The following is a 16,229-nucleotide window of genomic DNA, read 5'->3' as shown; positions in this document are numbered from 1 at the left end:
TCTCTCATTTGTTTTTATTGTATTATTTGTATATTCCGATTATATTATATACCACAGTTGTTATCAATGCATATAAAGATATCTCATTTACACTGTTAATTGTTGTTTCATCATAATTGGCATTTATTTCAGTAAGTAAAATTTGTGATTTTTTTTTTGTTGTGCAATATCCAACTTATAATAAACTTGATTTACACAAAAAATGAAGAGTCATGAAATATAGCTAAAGCCCCCCCAAAAAAGTTTTAAAAAATAAATTCTATCTGACAGTAGTAAAGCAGAAAAACATTGTATAAATTAGGACATCATTTCAACCTGCAGAATAAAGTTAAGTCCATTAAACTAAATGGTGAACAGTTTTAAAACGTTAAAAGAAAAAAAAAACACAGAAAACTACACGTTATCACTCAAAAAATAAGCCCTTGCCCAGCTGCTTTCTTTGAAAATTGTAAAATGTACAACTTTCACAATATGGCAACATCGTGCTGACCCCTAGAGTAAAATAACTGAACTGGTGTTTAATTTTTTACAGCCTATAAAGAGTTAATAAAAATGTGTCAATATGTGATCTGTACCCCTAAAGCCTACCATTAACCAATACAACTAATTCCGAAAAAAAAACAAGTCTTTACACAGCTACGCTGACGAAAAAAGAAAAATGATATGGCTCTTGTAATGTGACAATGAAAACATAAAAAAATGTTTGGTCTTAAAAGCCCAAAATAAATGTCACAAAAAAAGTCTGAAAATTAAAATATATATTTTTTTTTATGTCCAAGCAATTATTTTTTTCAAAGTTAGAAAATATGTAAAATGTAAAGTACAATTTCCAATTGTAGACCCTCGGGGGAGCAGTTGCACAGCCCCCACCCACCAGAAAAAAAAAAAAAAAAAGCTATAGTAATGCCACGTAGCATTACGGTATCTGCTAAGGTGGGCAATAGCTTCTTAGGTCTCTCCTCCCCTCTTCTTCTGTTTAGCAAAAGTGTGGGCTACAAGTGGTGTGCACAGTGACTAACAAAGACTTAGCCAGGAGCAGCGAGGGCCGGCGAGAGGTTAGAGGATGGAGCTCATCACATAGCACTAGGCTCAGAAGACATGGCGCCTGGCTCCCTCTCCTGCTGTACACTGCACACAGCCCCCAGTGCTGTGTAAAAATTAATTAAAAGATAAGAAATTAATTGCTTTCATTTTTAAACTGACTTAATAGAACATTATCAAATATACTATTTAAAAAAAAAAGTGACCCATTACCTTTAAGGGGTTAAGGAAGTACACATCAGTAGGATATGGACGTTTGGTGGAGGAACCTCTGTTTTCTTTTCTTTTTCACTCCTTTTGGAAGATTGTCCTGATGAAAATGTCCATTATATTTTGAAGAACGGCTAAAATATGATCGGAAATCTCTGGTTTTGTTCCCTATAATGAGGCCCTTAGAGGTTGTAACTTAGAATTCTGTATTTGTGGGTCTGGGTAAAGGGTTAGAATTGTTTTCCAGCCCCTCGTGTCTTTTAGGTGTTTTCATTGTGGCTGCCTCCTTGACAGTAAGGGCTGTCAGAAATCACACTGGTACATTCAGACTCACCACTTGTGTGGCAGGAGAGGCTGCAGAACTATTGGAAAAAGATACAAAAGAGGCCAAACTGCTAAAGTATCCGGATGTCTGCCATAGGTTCAGTGAACATTACAGAGCTTTTCCACAGAACTTTTATATGCCTTTTTCCCCTTGGAAATCAATAGCAAAAATGAGATACAACAGTGATGGATGGTACATGTTGTGGTGAAAAAAAAAAAATAGTTTTCTCTGTAAATAAGTTACTGTAGCGTGTTTTTTTTTTTTGTTGTTTTTTTTCTTTTCTTTTTTTTAACACCTTCCATACAAATCCATAAACAAAAAATTGTGGCCAGCTCATTTGCATACTGTAATTTAAAGTCTACAGGTACCATAGTTTAGACCAAGCACTCAATGTGTGCAAATACAGCTGATTATCCAGTACATGGATCCAGGAACTATTTAACACATACATGTCAAACTCTGGCCCGTGGGCCAAATCCACCATCCAAGGCCAGAACCACCACCCCTGTGTGCCACCATTATTTTGTATGGAGGACTATGTGGGGCCCATTATTCTCTATGGAGGACTATGTGGGGCCCATTATTCTGTATGGAGGACTATGTGGAGCCCATTATTCTCAATAGAGGACTATGTGGGGCCCATTGTTCTGTATGGAGGACTATGTGGGGCCCATTGTTCTGTATGGAGGACTATGTGGAGCCCATTATTCTCTATGGAGGACTATGTGGAGCCAATTATTCTTTATGGAGGACTATGTGGGGCCCATTATTCTCTATGGAGGACTATGTGGGGCCCATTATTCTCTATGGAGGACTATGTGGGGCCCATTATTCTCTATGGAGGACTATGTGGGGCCCATTATTCTCTATGGAGGACTATGTGGGGCCCATTATTCTCTATGGAGGACTATGTGAGGCCCATTTTACTGTATACTTGTTGGCTTGCGACTTTGACCAAGTTTTTCATTCTGGCTCTCTGTGTGTTTGAGTTTGACATCCCTGATGTAACAACTTGATGGAGATTTGACAGAGACCTCACTGTATATGCCTATAAGACCACGTTCACACAATCAGTATTTGGTCAGTATTTTACATCAGTATTTGTTAAACCAAAGACCAAATACTGAATGTGTGAACGTGGCCTAAGGGTGAGCTCACGCAAGATGGAAATGCTAAGAATATCTGCTCTGCTTTCAAGATCTACAGCAAAATATAGTATGAGGAAAGGGGATAAGATTCATTAACATTTTTTTTTGAGGATTTTCGCTGTGGATTTCGTCTTAGTCCTCATTCATACGTCCGTATTTAAACATGTCAGCGAAAAAAATGGTACCGGTGTCATCAGTGTTTTGCATCAGTGTGTCTGTTTTTACCCTTAGTGTCGTCAGTGTTTTTTTCATGGGTGGATAAATAAATGACAAAGCTTTACCTATACTTTGCAGTGTTAAATACGTACATCACACTGATTGTACACTGATGCCATCCGTGTGTTGTACGTGTTTTTCACTGACACACAGACTTGTATTGCCTTTCTTCATCCGTACTGCCAGAAAACATGGACATGTCTCTGTGAGTTTTGCATGGCTACACGGACCATGAAAAACAGACGTGTATAGCACCATAGACTATAAGGCCAGGTTCACATGTTCAGTATTTCGTCAGTATTTTACATCAGTATTTCTAAGCCAAAACCAAGAGTGGGTGATAAATACAGAAGTGGTGACGTGTTTCTATTATACTTTTCTCTGATTGTTCCTCTCCTGATTGTCTTACAAATACTGATGTAAAATACTGACCAAATACTGAACGTGTGATTGTGGCCTCATGGTAAGAATAATTGTGGTTGAGCAGTGTAAGATGACTGCACATGGTCACCGGCAGATTTATGCCGCATTCACTCACCTGTGGCTCACAGTCTGAGTACTGACCGTGGTGCACAGACTGGCCCGTGGGTCTGATACCATCTTGACAGCCTTGCATATGCCCATGAGGCTACCACGTTTGTGTCAGGAGCCACGTGGCCGGTCTGTGCATCACGGTTCTAACTGGCAGGTCATAGGAAGCTGAATAGAATGATACCTTGCTATATGGAATCTGAGAAATCTGTTATTTTTAATATGTAAATGAGCTGTTAGTTTCTATGGGCGGACACAGATCTCCCTGAGAATCTGCCTCCAGAGATTACTGTAAATAAAAGGAGGCGTTACCAGTGTTAGACATGTAGATCAGGAGAGCAGTCTGTCGGTCATTACATGTCTCACACTGGTAATGTCCCCTTTTATTTATAATTATCTCTGCAATGATGCGACATGGACGTGTGAATGAGGCCTTAAGATGCAAAGTAGTTAAATGTTGGTGAATTTCCCTACCGACTCTCACGTTCAGATTTTGCTGTCAGTTTGTCCTCATTTTACATTAATATCTGAGCGGATTTGTATCTAATTTCGCATCCAGTCACAGACGGCAGCAGTCAGATTTTATGTCACTGCTGGAGGTCAGAATACAGAGAACGGGCAGGGAGGTGAGACTTTGCCCACTGGCAGGGAGGTGAGACTTTGCCCACTGGCAGGGAGGTGAGACTTTGCCCACTGGCAGGGAGGTGAGACTTTGCCCACTGGCAGGGAGGTGAGACTTTGCCCACTGGCAGGGAGGTGAGACTTTGCCCACTGGCAGGGAGGTGAGGCTTTGCACAATCTGTTGCTTTTGAATCTGCAAAATGATATATCTGCCCCTTTTTACTCTTCTGTTTACTAGAAGGTTTGACTTACTATGAAACAGGAAGTTTTATTCATTTTTTTGGGATCGGATTGCTTAGTTTTTGTTTACTTGACAGTAAGGCTGTGTGCCCACTATGCATTTTTTAAGCCTTTCTGCAGAGGCAATTCCGCTGCAGAAACGCTTAAAAAACGCTTGGTAGAAGGCCTGCCATGTTCCCCAATGATAATCCGCATGTGCTGTGCACATGCTGCGCAAATTTCTGCTCTGGATTATCATTGCGGAAAAATCCACAGCACTACCAGTTATTTTGCGGAATCGCTGCGTTTTCGCTACCATTGACTTGCATTGGACTGCGTGACATCCGCATCACTGCATCTGTACATGCGGATAACATACGTTTCAATGTGCGGATGGTACCCGGGTTTGGAGAAGAGGAGACTCTCCTCTGGACCCGGGTACCATAGCACCTGTAAAAAAAAGAATAAAATAAAAAATAAATCTAATACTTACCTTCTGATGGCCCCCGGCGTCCTTAGCGATCCGTCCTGGCTCGGCGGCAGCTCGCGATGGTCTAAAAGGACCTGCCATGACATCATTTAGTCATGTGACTGGTCACACGACCGCTGACGTCGGCGGTTGCGTGACCTGTCACATGACTAAATGACGTCATGGCAGGTCCTTTAGTCTACCGCGAGCTGCCGGCGAGAGAGGACGGATCGCTAAGGACGCCGGGGGGCATCAGAAGGTAAGTATAATATTTATTTATTTTTTACCATTCTTTTGGTCACACTATATAAATCCATGCCGGTTGCATGGATTTATATAGTGTGACCAAGTTGTCAAGCACTTTCCAAGTGATGCTAAAATCGCCTGGAAAAGCGCTTGATAACCCGCATGCGAAATCGTATGTGCAAAGCGCTTCAATTACGCTCGTCTCTGGCAGGAAAAACGCATGTACAATCCGCAGGCGAAATTGCATGTAAAAACCGCTTCACAAACGCTTCTACCTGGCAGAAAAAAAACGCATGTACAATCCGTATGTACAATCCGCATGCATTTTTTCTGCCAGGGAGATGCAGAAACGCTCAGGAGAAATCCGGGGGATTTCTGCATCGTGGGCACATAGCCTTACACTGGTTACTAAAGATATATACCTCCAGTCATTCCTTGACAGACCAGTTTCTTTTTCTTGTACACACACCCTCAGTAGTCCCAGCTCACCCCAGTCATGTGACCTGGTCATGTGGTGTGCTGGCTCGCTTTCCTGCTTCCCTCAGTGCCTGCTAACCTGTACTCTGCCTTCCCTGGACCAGACATGAGTGGTAAGGCTTCCCCACTATGTTTCCACACCTAGGTATGCCTCAGCCAGCAATGATGGCCCACGCTGCTAGGCTTCCAGATGCTGGAGACACTGGGTGCCCGGCTCTGGGTGCAGGTTGTGTCTGATTCTATTCGCTGGTGACAATGCAGACAGCAGCTGTTAGATGATCAGGAGCCATCATTGGTCAGGACGTGCTGCCTGCATTGTGCTGAATCTTCTGACTCACTCCTCCGACTGCTGAATCACTCGCCTATCCACTTAAATAGAAAAAATGACATTGTTTTCATCTTGTCTCCAGCGCACAGTTAACAAATCCAGCTAAATGTCAGGTCTCACCCCTGGCTACAGCAAGGTGGCTGTTATACCATCATGATGACAGGTCTCGTGTAACCCCTTCAGAGCCATCATGGCCGAAGCAACGGCTGCAAAGTACACCTGACTGATTGGGGACATCTGCAATGCTCTATGTTGTTATAATATGTGTTTTTATTTATTTATTTTTATTATTAATGGACTATTGTTTAATAGATGGTTTTTTTTCGTTTTTTGTTTTGCCATTAAAAACGCTATACCGCACATGAATTTGCATAAATATGATGCAAGATGAACTGAGCGCACATAGTGGTGACAAATCTGAATAGATAAGGGACAGAGCAAAACCGAAACGGAGCCACACCTGTCCAAAGGTTGTGCCTAGTAGTACTGCAGCACAGCATTAACCCCTTCACACCTAGGCACAGCCTGCCATACATGCACGTCCGCACTGGGTCCCACAATTGAGCCCAATCTTAATCGGGCAGATGCTGGCTCTGTTCGCTGCTGATTAACCGTTTAGATTCTACTGTCAATCACTGACGGCAGCATTTAAATGGAGGTGATTGTGGGGGTGCTAAAGGGGTTTCCAAGGCAGCCGGGGGTCCTGCTATATTGGCACACCTCTGATGCCCACTCATATTTGCACTATATACATGCAATTTACACTATCTACAGACTGCATAGATATATAATCTGTTATTGTTGTATATTGAACAAATGATCAAAGGCTTGTGGGTTCAAGCCCCCCAAGGACAAAAAAAAAATAAAGTGAAAAAAAAGTTTAAAAAAAATTATGAAACCATTTGAAGAATATAAAAATTCGAAATGCCCCCTTTTCCCAGTAGAAGAAAAAAAAAAAAACATTCGGTATCACTGTATCTGTAAAACTCATATTTATCAAAATATATAAATAATTAAGCTATACAGTAAACGCCATGGGAAAACATAATAATAAAAAAATGTCAATATTGTGGCACCATGCATAGGGAGAGATCTATCCGTATAGAGGAGAAGCTCTATACTGAGAGAGAAACGCGTGGCTGCAAAGAGGGAGCCGGTCTCGGATTCATGCTGATTACCTTTAAGGCCTCATTCAGACATCCGTGTTGCTCGTACGTATTCTATTCTTTTTTTTTTTTCCATGTATAGATTACTTTTCCACTTTGATCCATGGTCACATGTTGACGTTTTTTTTCATGGACAGTGTGTTTGTGCAAAAACTCAGAGACATGCCCGCGTTTTTTTCCAGTATCACAGATGAAACGTGCCAATAAAAGTTTGTGGGTCCGTGAAAAACCCGTACAACACAAGGCTGGCATCAGTGTACAATCCGTGTGCTCTCCGTTTTTAACATTGCAAAAAATAGGAGAAGCTTTGTAATTTATTTATCCATCTGTGAAAAAAGTTAATGACACACGGATGGTAAAAACGGACACTCGAACTGTATACTGATGTCACACCGATCCAAACACCCTGATGCCGGTGACATTTTTTCACGTACGTGTTTAAAAGTGACATGTGAATGAGGCCCAAAGAGAATCTGTTGGCAGGAGTTCACACCACAAACTCTTTATATGCACATGTAGCTCTTACAAAGGTAAGTCTAGCAATAGCTTTACATGGTCAGGTCGTTCCTCCGTTACAAAAGAAATCACTAAATCAATATGAAAAAGGCTGAAGTGCAAATGGTGTGTGGAACAGTTGCCAAGTCTCTCCTCTCCCCAGCTCTAATCTACATCCTGTACCCCCTTCTGTTTGACTGACAGCTCCTTTTGATGTGACTGTAAACAAAGGGACTGTCAGTCAAACTGCCGAAACTAGAGCTGGATGGTGAATAGAGCGGGAGAGGGAAGAGGCTTGGTAAGTGCTTCCACACACCAAAAGCACTTGAGCCTCAATTGCATATCGATTCAAACAGGAACATGCTTGCTAGTTAAAGGAATCTGTCAGCAGGTTTTAGCTGCGTCATCTGAGAGCAGCGTAATGTAGGAAAAGAAACCCTGATTCCAGCAATTTATCACTTGGGTTACTGGGTGCAGCAGTTGTGATTCAATCAGAGTTATTAGATTTAGCAATGCAGCAGAGCTGAGAAAGCTAGCCTCGCCCACACTAGGCTCTCTATGTACATGGTCTATTGACAGTGAGCTGCTTTGCAGAGGAGGGGGCCTGGTCAGACCAGGGCTCGCATACCCTTTAGTCCAGACAGTGATGATCTGGTGATAAAACCTTTATTGTATGGAAACAGCACACAACCTAATAGTGACACATCCCTAAAATCAGTGTCTCAACTGTTACATTATGCTGTCCTCAGATTACATAGCGAAAACCTGCTGACAGATTCTCTTTAAAAAAGTGTAGATGGACTTGCCTTTGCAAGATATGATCAGGTAAGGACTTTAACTTACTGAGCTCCTTGCATGCATATACCTTTTGTTATTTTTTATACACTGGTATGCGTCTGTAATATTGGGATCACATTTTGTATACTATACTAGTGTATTTACTTCCGTTTTTACAAAATTGTATCAGGTTTATATTTGAAGCTTGTATCATGCTGCCTTAATTACTTGTATGCTCATCAGCTTTGACTATCTATGTGCTTTACTCTCTTTAATTATTTTCAATAAAAATTCAACTTTTACCCCCATTTCTCTGGGTCTTGTACTCATTCCTTATAGTTTTTTTTGTTTTTTTTTGTCTCTGCAAGAGTTGCAAAGGCATATAAAGAATTCGGGAGGGGGCAAAATCCTGCCGACATTCCCTTTTCAAGCGATTTTTTTATCTATTTTAATTGAATAAAGTTACTAGTTTTCCTCTGATGTCCAGATTGATGACAGGTTCTGTGCTTTCAGTCTAGCTATGAAATCCATACTACGGTATTTCTGTGCTTTGCCTTTTCTTTGTTGCTAGCCTCCGCTGTTTGTTTGCACACAATGTTTCTGGTGTTTGTGGACAGGTTGTCAGATTTTCCTCTTTCTCTTGACATTACGATGTTTTTTTTTTTTCCATTTGCACTTTTCCTTGTCTGATATTTGGACAATTATTGTTGATAGCTTTATGTCTGTCTACTCTTATTAAATCCCTGTATGTCATTCTCTTTGCAGGTCCTGCTCAGGTCCCTATGATGTCCCCGAATGGCTCAGTTCCCCCAATCTACGTGCCTCCAGGATATGCTCAGCAGGTGTGTATTCTCGTCCTCCTGGGGAGATCTTGAAGTTTTTTCTGGTGTTTAAGCAGTAATCCTGTTACTACTCATTACAGCACATACTATATTCACTGTCCTTTTTATTTTTTTTTCTACTGGTTTCTACGGGGGCCAAAAAGGGGAAGAGGATCTCCTTGTCAGAAGCGTTATCGTGATTAGTTCATAAGATTACAATTTATCCCAAATGGACTGTTTCATTATTTTTTAATTATATCACAAGAAATATGTATCTTTTACATGTAATTTTTGTATGCTGGATATAATTGTTTAAAGTGAATCTGTCAACAGGTTTTTGCCACCTAATCTGAAAGCAGCATGATTTGTCACTTACTGGGCTGCTTGCTGTAGTTTTGATAAAATTACTGTGTTATGAGTACATTATCATTACATGACTAGTAAACCTGCTGCCATGTAGTCTTACATATTCATGAGCTCTGTATAACCCCGCCCACACCACTGATTGGCAGCTTACTGCCTATGCCCAGTGTACACAGGAAGCTGCCAATTAGTGCTGTGGGCAGGTTATACAGAGCTCAGCATGGGAGATCTGCAGCAGATAAAACAGTAATTTTATCAAAATTGCAGCAAGCAGCCCTATAAGTGACACATCACAGGAATCTGGGTCTCTGCCTCTACATCATGCTGCTCTTAGATAAGGTAGAAAAATCCCGGTGACAGATTCCTTTTAATCATCCTCCCAGTGCGCACTAATAGCGGGGGCAGAGACTAGTAGCCTAACCTGGGAGTCTGAATTAAAGTGAGTGACTCAAATAAATAGTAAATTATGATATTGTTTTATAAAGGGAAAAAAATAAAAAAGCCACCCCCCCCCCCCCCCCCACAGGAAAACATAATTGCTGGAAAACATTATTCACAATTTTTCTTATTCGTTAAATATTTCACCACAATGAATGCATGCACTCCTCAACACTGAAATTGTAACACCAAAGAGGAAAAGTCTCATTATCGAGTATGAGCGTAACACCTAAAATCCCTGCACTTACACGCCATGGCTGCTATCAGTGAGGTTATTAATAGTTGTCTGAGGAATGTACTGGCACGCTAAATGCACTTATGCAAATCATCAAGATCCACTGCTGGCAGCAACCTGTGCAAATACAGATCAATGATGTCCCAGAAATGCTCAATGGGAGACAACACCGGAGACCCTGCAGCCCATGGCAGCGTGTTTAATGACGCACAGGTTAAGTGTCTCCTGGGACACTCATTGATAGCAGCCAAGGAGTATGAGTGTGGGTTTTTCTACACATGTCGTTCACACTCGATACTGAATAAATTGAGATGTTCTTGAAAATGTTTACATTTTTTCATAATTAGTGTGTCTATCCATCCTGTGATTTCCATAATGCTACGACTTTTCCTTCCTAGTGTTAAACTCCTTAACATTGAAATTGCCTTTGCTACTGCAGCAATTCTAACTCCCGATAGAATAAAGATAAATTATACTCCACAGCGCTGGTTGTAAAATAAAACTGAAAAATAATGATGGAATTATTTATTTATTTTTTTGCATTTCCCCAAAAAAGAAAATTATTAAAAGCTGATCAATTAGCCATATGTACCCCATAACCGTACCCATAAAAATGACTGTTTAAAAAACATACGCACAAAATTGACATATTCCGTAACACATACTTTTATTTTAAAAGATACTATAGTGTAAAAAAACTAAACCTATTTGGTCGCCCGATTCTTATTAACCTGAAACTCCAAAATGTGTTTAACAAAAGCTAATGGGTAAATTAGAAGTAGCCGAACATGGAGGTCTTAAAAAATACAACTCAGTAAAGTGTCCCTTTAACCCTCAACCGACGTATGATGTAGAGTTTTGCAATAATGGTTGCCATGACAGTTGGGGGTCTGCTGAAGACCCCAGTGCCTGTCATGATGGCCCTTCTGTGAAAATCTGTCTATGGCTGACGTTCATAGGAAACTGTGATTTTTTTTTCTATGTACAGCAATACTATGATATTGCTGTGTATAACACAAGTGATTGGATGACCGCAGGTTCATGTCTCCTAAGCAGCGCTGTGGAGTCGGTGTCCATTTTGGTGGAGTCGGTATAAAATGGACCAACTCCGACTCCTAAAATATATAATAAATTGGGTACAGTAGTTCAATGCAGTTTGTGGGGAATATTTTTTCATAAGAATTTGGGAAAGTCAGGAAATGTCCTATAAATGAGAAGAGAAATGGCCAAATATACAATACTGGACAGACCATAGTACCAAGACCTAGTGTCAGGCACCAAGTCTGTATTGCCTACTCAGATGAATACATGAAAAATAGGAGGACACTTGAGTGCTGTGGCAACAAATAAGTGTCATTTTATTTAGGTACAAAATTCCAACTCATAAAAAACTTTTAAAAGTTACAGTAGCAGGGGGATAAGGTGCAAAGTGGCAGAGGCTGGGGAGTACCGAGGGGAAGCAGGCAATATGAGGCTGTAGATGTATATATACAATCAGTATAGACACAGGTGAGACCATGTTAATATATGGATAATAAAAGAGTTTGTGACGCCATGGAAAAGGTTGCCCCCTATATCATAGGTGCCATCCCTCACTGAGAGGGTAACATTGTATAGAAGTCTCAGTCAATATAATTTGGCATACAGGGAGGTTTCAACCTTAAACATTGCTAATATACAAATTCCCCCATATCAAGAGTAAAAAAGGGGGGTGTTAGTAAGGTCACTGATCCATATGGCGCCTAAGTCTGATGACTCACCATGGAAAACAAAGTCAAAAGGCCCACGACCCCAGCAGAAAAATACCCAGCACGTGCGATGGGTGAGGAAGCACTCAAGTGTCCTCCTATTTTTAATGTCCTATAAATGTCTGTCCTATTCCTGATCTAAGGGTCTAGACTTTTATCTGAGATGAATCTGTGCCACAGTAAATTTATCACTTAAACATGAGCCGTGTATGAGGGAGTCGGAGTCGTGGAGTCGGAGTCATGCAAATTGAGGAGTCGGAGGTTTAGCTTACCGACTCCACAGCCCTGCTCCTAAGGGGACTACAGAATACAGTAAATTATTAAAAAATATAAAAAAAAAATGTTCCAATCATTCCTCCCCCATTAAAAATAAAGAAATAAAAAATACACATACGTAGTATCTCTGGTCTGTAAAATTGAGATCTGTTAATATATAGAATTAACTTCATGGCTAACCGGCTTAACGAGAAAAAAAAACCTCCAGAATTGCGGGATTTTAACATTGTTACAACGCAAAAAAATGCAATAAGAGCCAAAACATCGTATTAACCATAAAATTGTACAAATAAAAATGTCCGCTCAGGGCGTGAAAAACAAACACAGCTTCATCTGAAGATGGAAAGCGTTACGGCTTTTGAGAAATGGTGACCCAAACCAATTTTTTTTTTCTTTACAGATTTCAGAATTTTTTTTCACCACTTGAAGGGTTTGTCCTTCCTTAGGTTTCAAGTCTGCAGTCACTCTGTGACAGCAGACATGTGAATCCTCACATCTTGCCGCTGTGAGGATTTGCCGACAATTTGCATACTTTGGGCTACATTCCAACTAGACGTGTTGAACCTCGCTCAATATACTTGCATTGAACGAGGCCGCACACGTCTAGTTGGCACGTGACCGCATGTATGCAAATCACATACTTGGGTCACATAGTGACTTCAGACTTGTAGCCTAAAGCCAGACACAAAACTATACATGTTTGGTATCACTGTAATTGTAGTGACCTGGAGAATCATATTGCCAGGTCATTTTTTACCATATAATGAACACTGTGAATAAAAAAACACAAAAAACAATTACCAAATTGTGCTTTTTTGCTATTTCGCCACGCTTTCAATTTTCGCCCTCTTTACAGAACATCACATGGATGGTGTCAAAAGTACAACTCCTACTAGAAAAAAACAAGCTCTCAATTGGCTGCGTCGACAGAAAAATAAGAAGTTATGTCTCTGAGAAGGGGTTACGTTTCTTCATGCTTGCCCCCAGCTCAGGCCAGATTTATGTAATGTGAATGACGTCCTTTACTCCTATAGTCACAGTCCTGCGCTCACCGGCCACCGATACAAGCTCCGTTTCCTTAGCTGAAATAGAAGGATCGATATTTCATCTATAAATTCTAGTAGGACTTGCAGTTATTAGATCTGTTGGTATAGCGGGGTCTCGTAGCGTACATTTATGTCACTTATTTAAGACGTGGCTGGAAATATGTTTTAACCTCCAGATATAGGAACTCGACATTATACTTTCTATTATGAGCTATTCCTCGGATTCTTGCGCGGACATGAAACCTAATGATATGTGGTAATTTCCTGGCACTATAACCTTTGTTCTATCGAGGTAGACACCTTAGTTAAATTTTAATTGGCGAGTGTGCTGATACACCTATCTAGGAAACGCCGAGGAAATAATGACCCGTCTCTGATTCCCATCCCACATAATGGAAACTGTAAGTTCTGGTTAATATTTCCACACTTTCCAAATATCCCAAATGATTTGTCTCTGAAGTTTGGCTTTGTGTCCTCTGGACTTTGGATGTTCACTTGTCAGCCTTACGTTTAAGTTCCCTGTCACATTACAGGAAGAGCGCAGTCACGGTGTATGGACGGAGCGTGCGCTGCCTTACTGTCAGTGGCCACTAACATTCACACAGAATGACCAATGTTCTTGCTAAGATTTAGGAGCATTAACAATGGGAAAAAGAGAGAAGAACAGTTAATTGGTGCAATATGTCACCTGAGCGATGGGAATAGTCCAAAATTAAAATTCTTTATAATGGTGTGAGTTTAGGGTTAAGCAAAGTATCAGTGTATATATCTGGGCAGGAAGAAATAGGTGACAGCCATTAAGGAACCCATTCACATTATAGATACAAGTCTGCTAAGCCAGCTAATGTCACTTAATTTCAGCCAACAATGTCTGTTTATGGGAATGCCCTCACCATGACAGGTGGTGCACAAAAAAATATGCTTTCTTGGCCGAAAATGTTGGCACCCTTGAAATTGTTCTAGATAATAAAGTATTTCTCCCAGAAAATTATTGCAATTACGCATGTTTTGTTATACACATGTTTATTTCCTTTGTGTGTATTGGAACAACACAAAAAACAGAGATAAAAAGGCAAATTGGACATAATTTCACACAAAACCACAAAAATGGGCCAGACAAAATTGTTGGCATCCTCAACTTAACATTTGATTACACACCCTTTGGAATAAATGACTGCAGTCCACGCTCAGCTGGAATTTTGGAGCTCTCTTCATTTGCAAACTGCTCCAGGTCTCTCCTATGTGAAGGGTGCCTTCTCCCAACAGCAATTTTAAGATCTCTCCACAGACGTTCAATGGCATTTAGATCCGGACTCATTGCTGTCACTTCAGAACTCTCCAGCGCTTTGTTTCCATCCATTTCTGGGGGCTTCTTGAAGTACAGTATGTTTGGGGTAATTGTTCTGCTGGAAGACCCATGACCTCGGACGCAACCCAGCTTTCTGACACTGGGCTCTCGCGCTCGCTCGCTCACTCTCATGCTCGCTCTCACTCTCATGCTCGCTCGCTCGCTCTCACTCTCATGCTCGCTCGCTCGCTCTCACTCTCATGCTCGCTCGCTCGCTCTCACTCTCATGCTCGCTCACTCTCATGCTCGCTCGCTCTCACTCTCATGCTCTCTCACTCTCATGCTCGCTCGCTCTCACTCTCATGCTCGCTCGCTCTCACTCTCATGCTCGCTCGCTCTCACTCTCATGCTCGCTCGCTCTCACTCTCATGCTCGCTCGCTCTCACTCTCATGCTCGCTCGCTCTCACTCTCATGCTCGCTCGCTCGCTCACTCTCATGCTCGCTCGCTCACTCTCATGCTCGCTCGCTCACTCTCATGCTCGCTCGCTCACTCTCATGCTCGCTCGCTCACTCTCATGCTCGCTCGCTCACTCTCATGCTCGCTCGCTCACTCTCATGCTCGCTCGCGCTCTCACGCTCGCGCTCTCACGCTCGCTCTCTCACTCTTGCTCGCTCGCTCGCTCTTGCTCGCTCGCTCACTCTTGCTCACTCGCTCGCTCGCTCACTCTTGCTCACTCGCTCGCTCACTCTTGCTCACTCGCTCGCTCACTCTTGCTCACTCGCTCGCTCACTCTTGCTCACACGCTCGCTCGCTCACTCTTGCTCACACGCTCGCTCGCTCACTCTTGCTCACACGCTCGCTCGCTCACTCTTGCTCACACGCTCGCTCGCTCACTCTTGCTCACACGCTCGCTCACTCTTGCTCACACGCTCGCTCGCTCACTCTTGCTCACACGCTCGCTCGCTCACTCTTGCTCACACGCTCGCTCGCTCACTCTTGCTCACACGCTCGCTCGCTCACTCTTGCTCACACGCTCGCTCACTCTTGCTCACACGCTCGCTCGCTCACACGCTCGCTCGCTCACTCTTGCTCACACGCTCACTCGCTCACTCTTGCTCACACGCTCGCTCGCTCACTCTTGCTCACTCGCTCGCTCACTCTTGCTCACTCGCTCGCTCACTCTTGCTCACACGCTCGCTCGCTCACTCTTGCTCACACGCTCGCTCGCTCACTCTTGCTCACACGCTCGCTCGCTCACTCTTGCTCACACGCTCGCTCGCTCACTCTTGCTCACACGCTCACTCTCGCTCTCTTTTTTGCAGATTTCACCCCATTTAATACTTAGTAGGGGAGTAGGTTGAAATCCGCAAGTATCACATGCGGATTCTTTTTGCAGATTTGTGAACAAATCCGTAGCAGAAATTATCCACATTGTTTGAACATGGCTCTAAAGAAGCTTTGGGGAAAGAGGATCTCAAACATAAAATACCTAAAACAGCAAACACAACTTGTACTCACCTCTCTGGGTCCAGTGCCGGCTCTTGTTTCAGTGTTTTGGATGATTCGGCTTGTTTTACCACTGTAGCCAACCCCTAAGCTCAGCCGCTCATGCCTTATTCTTGGGTAGAGCCCCTGAGATCAGTGATGTTCTGCATTGCGGACGTCATATCGTTAGCCCTGCAGCCAAACAGAGACTCGACGCTGGACTCGGGGAAGGTCAGTAATACTAATTTTTTTTTTTTT

General features: G+C 42.2%; 1 protein-coding gene across 9 annotated transcripts in view; it reads left to right on the top strand.

The window, feature by feature from the left end:
* Positions 1 to 16,229, top strand: part of FNDC3A (fibronectin type III domain containing 3A) — a 313,016-nt gene that overhangs the window by 227,673 nt on the left and 69,114 nt on the right. For 7 of the 9 annotated variants that reach the window (XM_073662733.1, XM_073662747.1, XM_073662726.1 and 4 more), the window contains one exon: positions 9,035 to 9,111. In XM_073662733.1, the coding sequence (XP_073518834.1) occupies positions 9,035 to 9,111 (77 nt within the window). Of the gene's footprint in view, positions 1 to 5,490; positions 5,617 to 9,034; positions 9,112 to 13,508; positions 13,598 to 16,229 lie in introns of those variants that run through there. The other 2 variants (XM_073662762.1, XM_073662781.1) reach the window with 2 other exon arrangements.

This window comes from Phyllobates terribilis, unplaced genomic scaffold (genome assembly GCF_046119375.1).
Source record: "Phyllobates terribilis strain yellow unplaced genomic scaffold, ASM4611937v1 Scaffold_2__4_contigs__length_985480577, whole genome shotgun sequence".
NCBI classification, from domain to species: Eukaryota; Metazoa; Chordata; class Amphibia; order Anura; family Dendrobatidae; genus Phyllobates; species Phyllobates terribilis.
The sequence above is the reverse complement of the archived record's forward strand: the minus strand, read 5'-3'. Positions and strand labels throughout refer to the sequence as shown.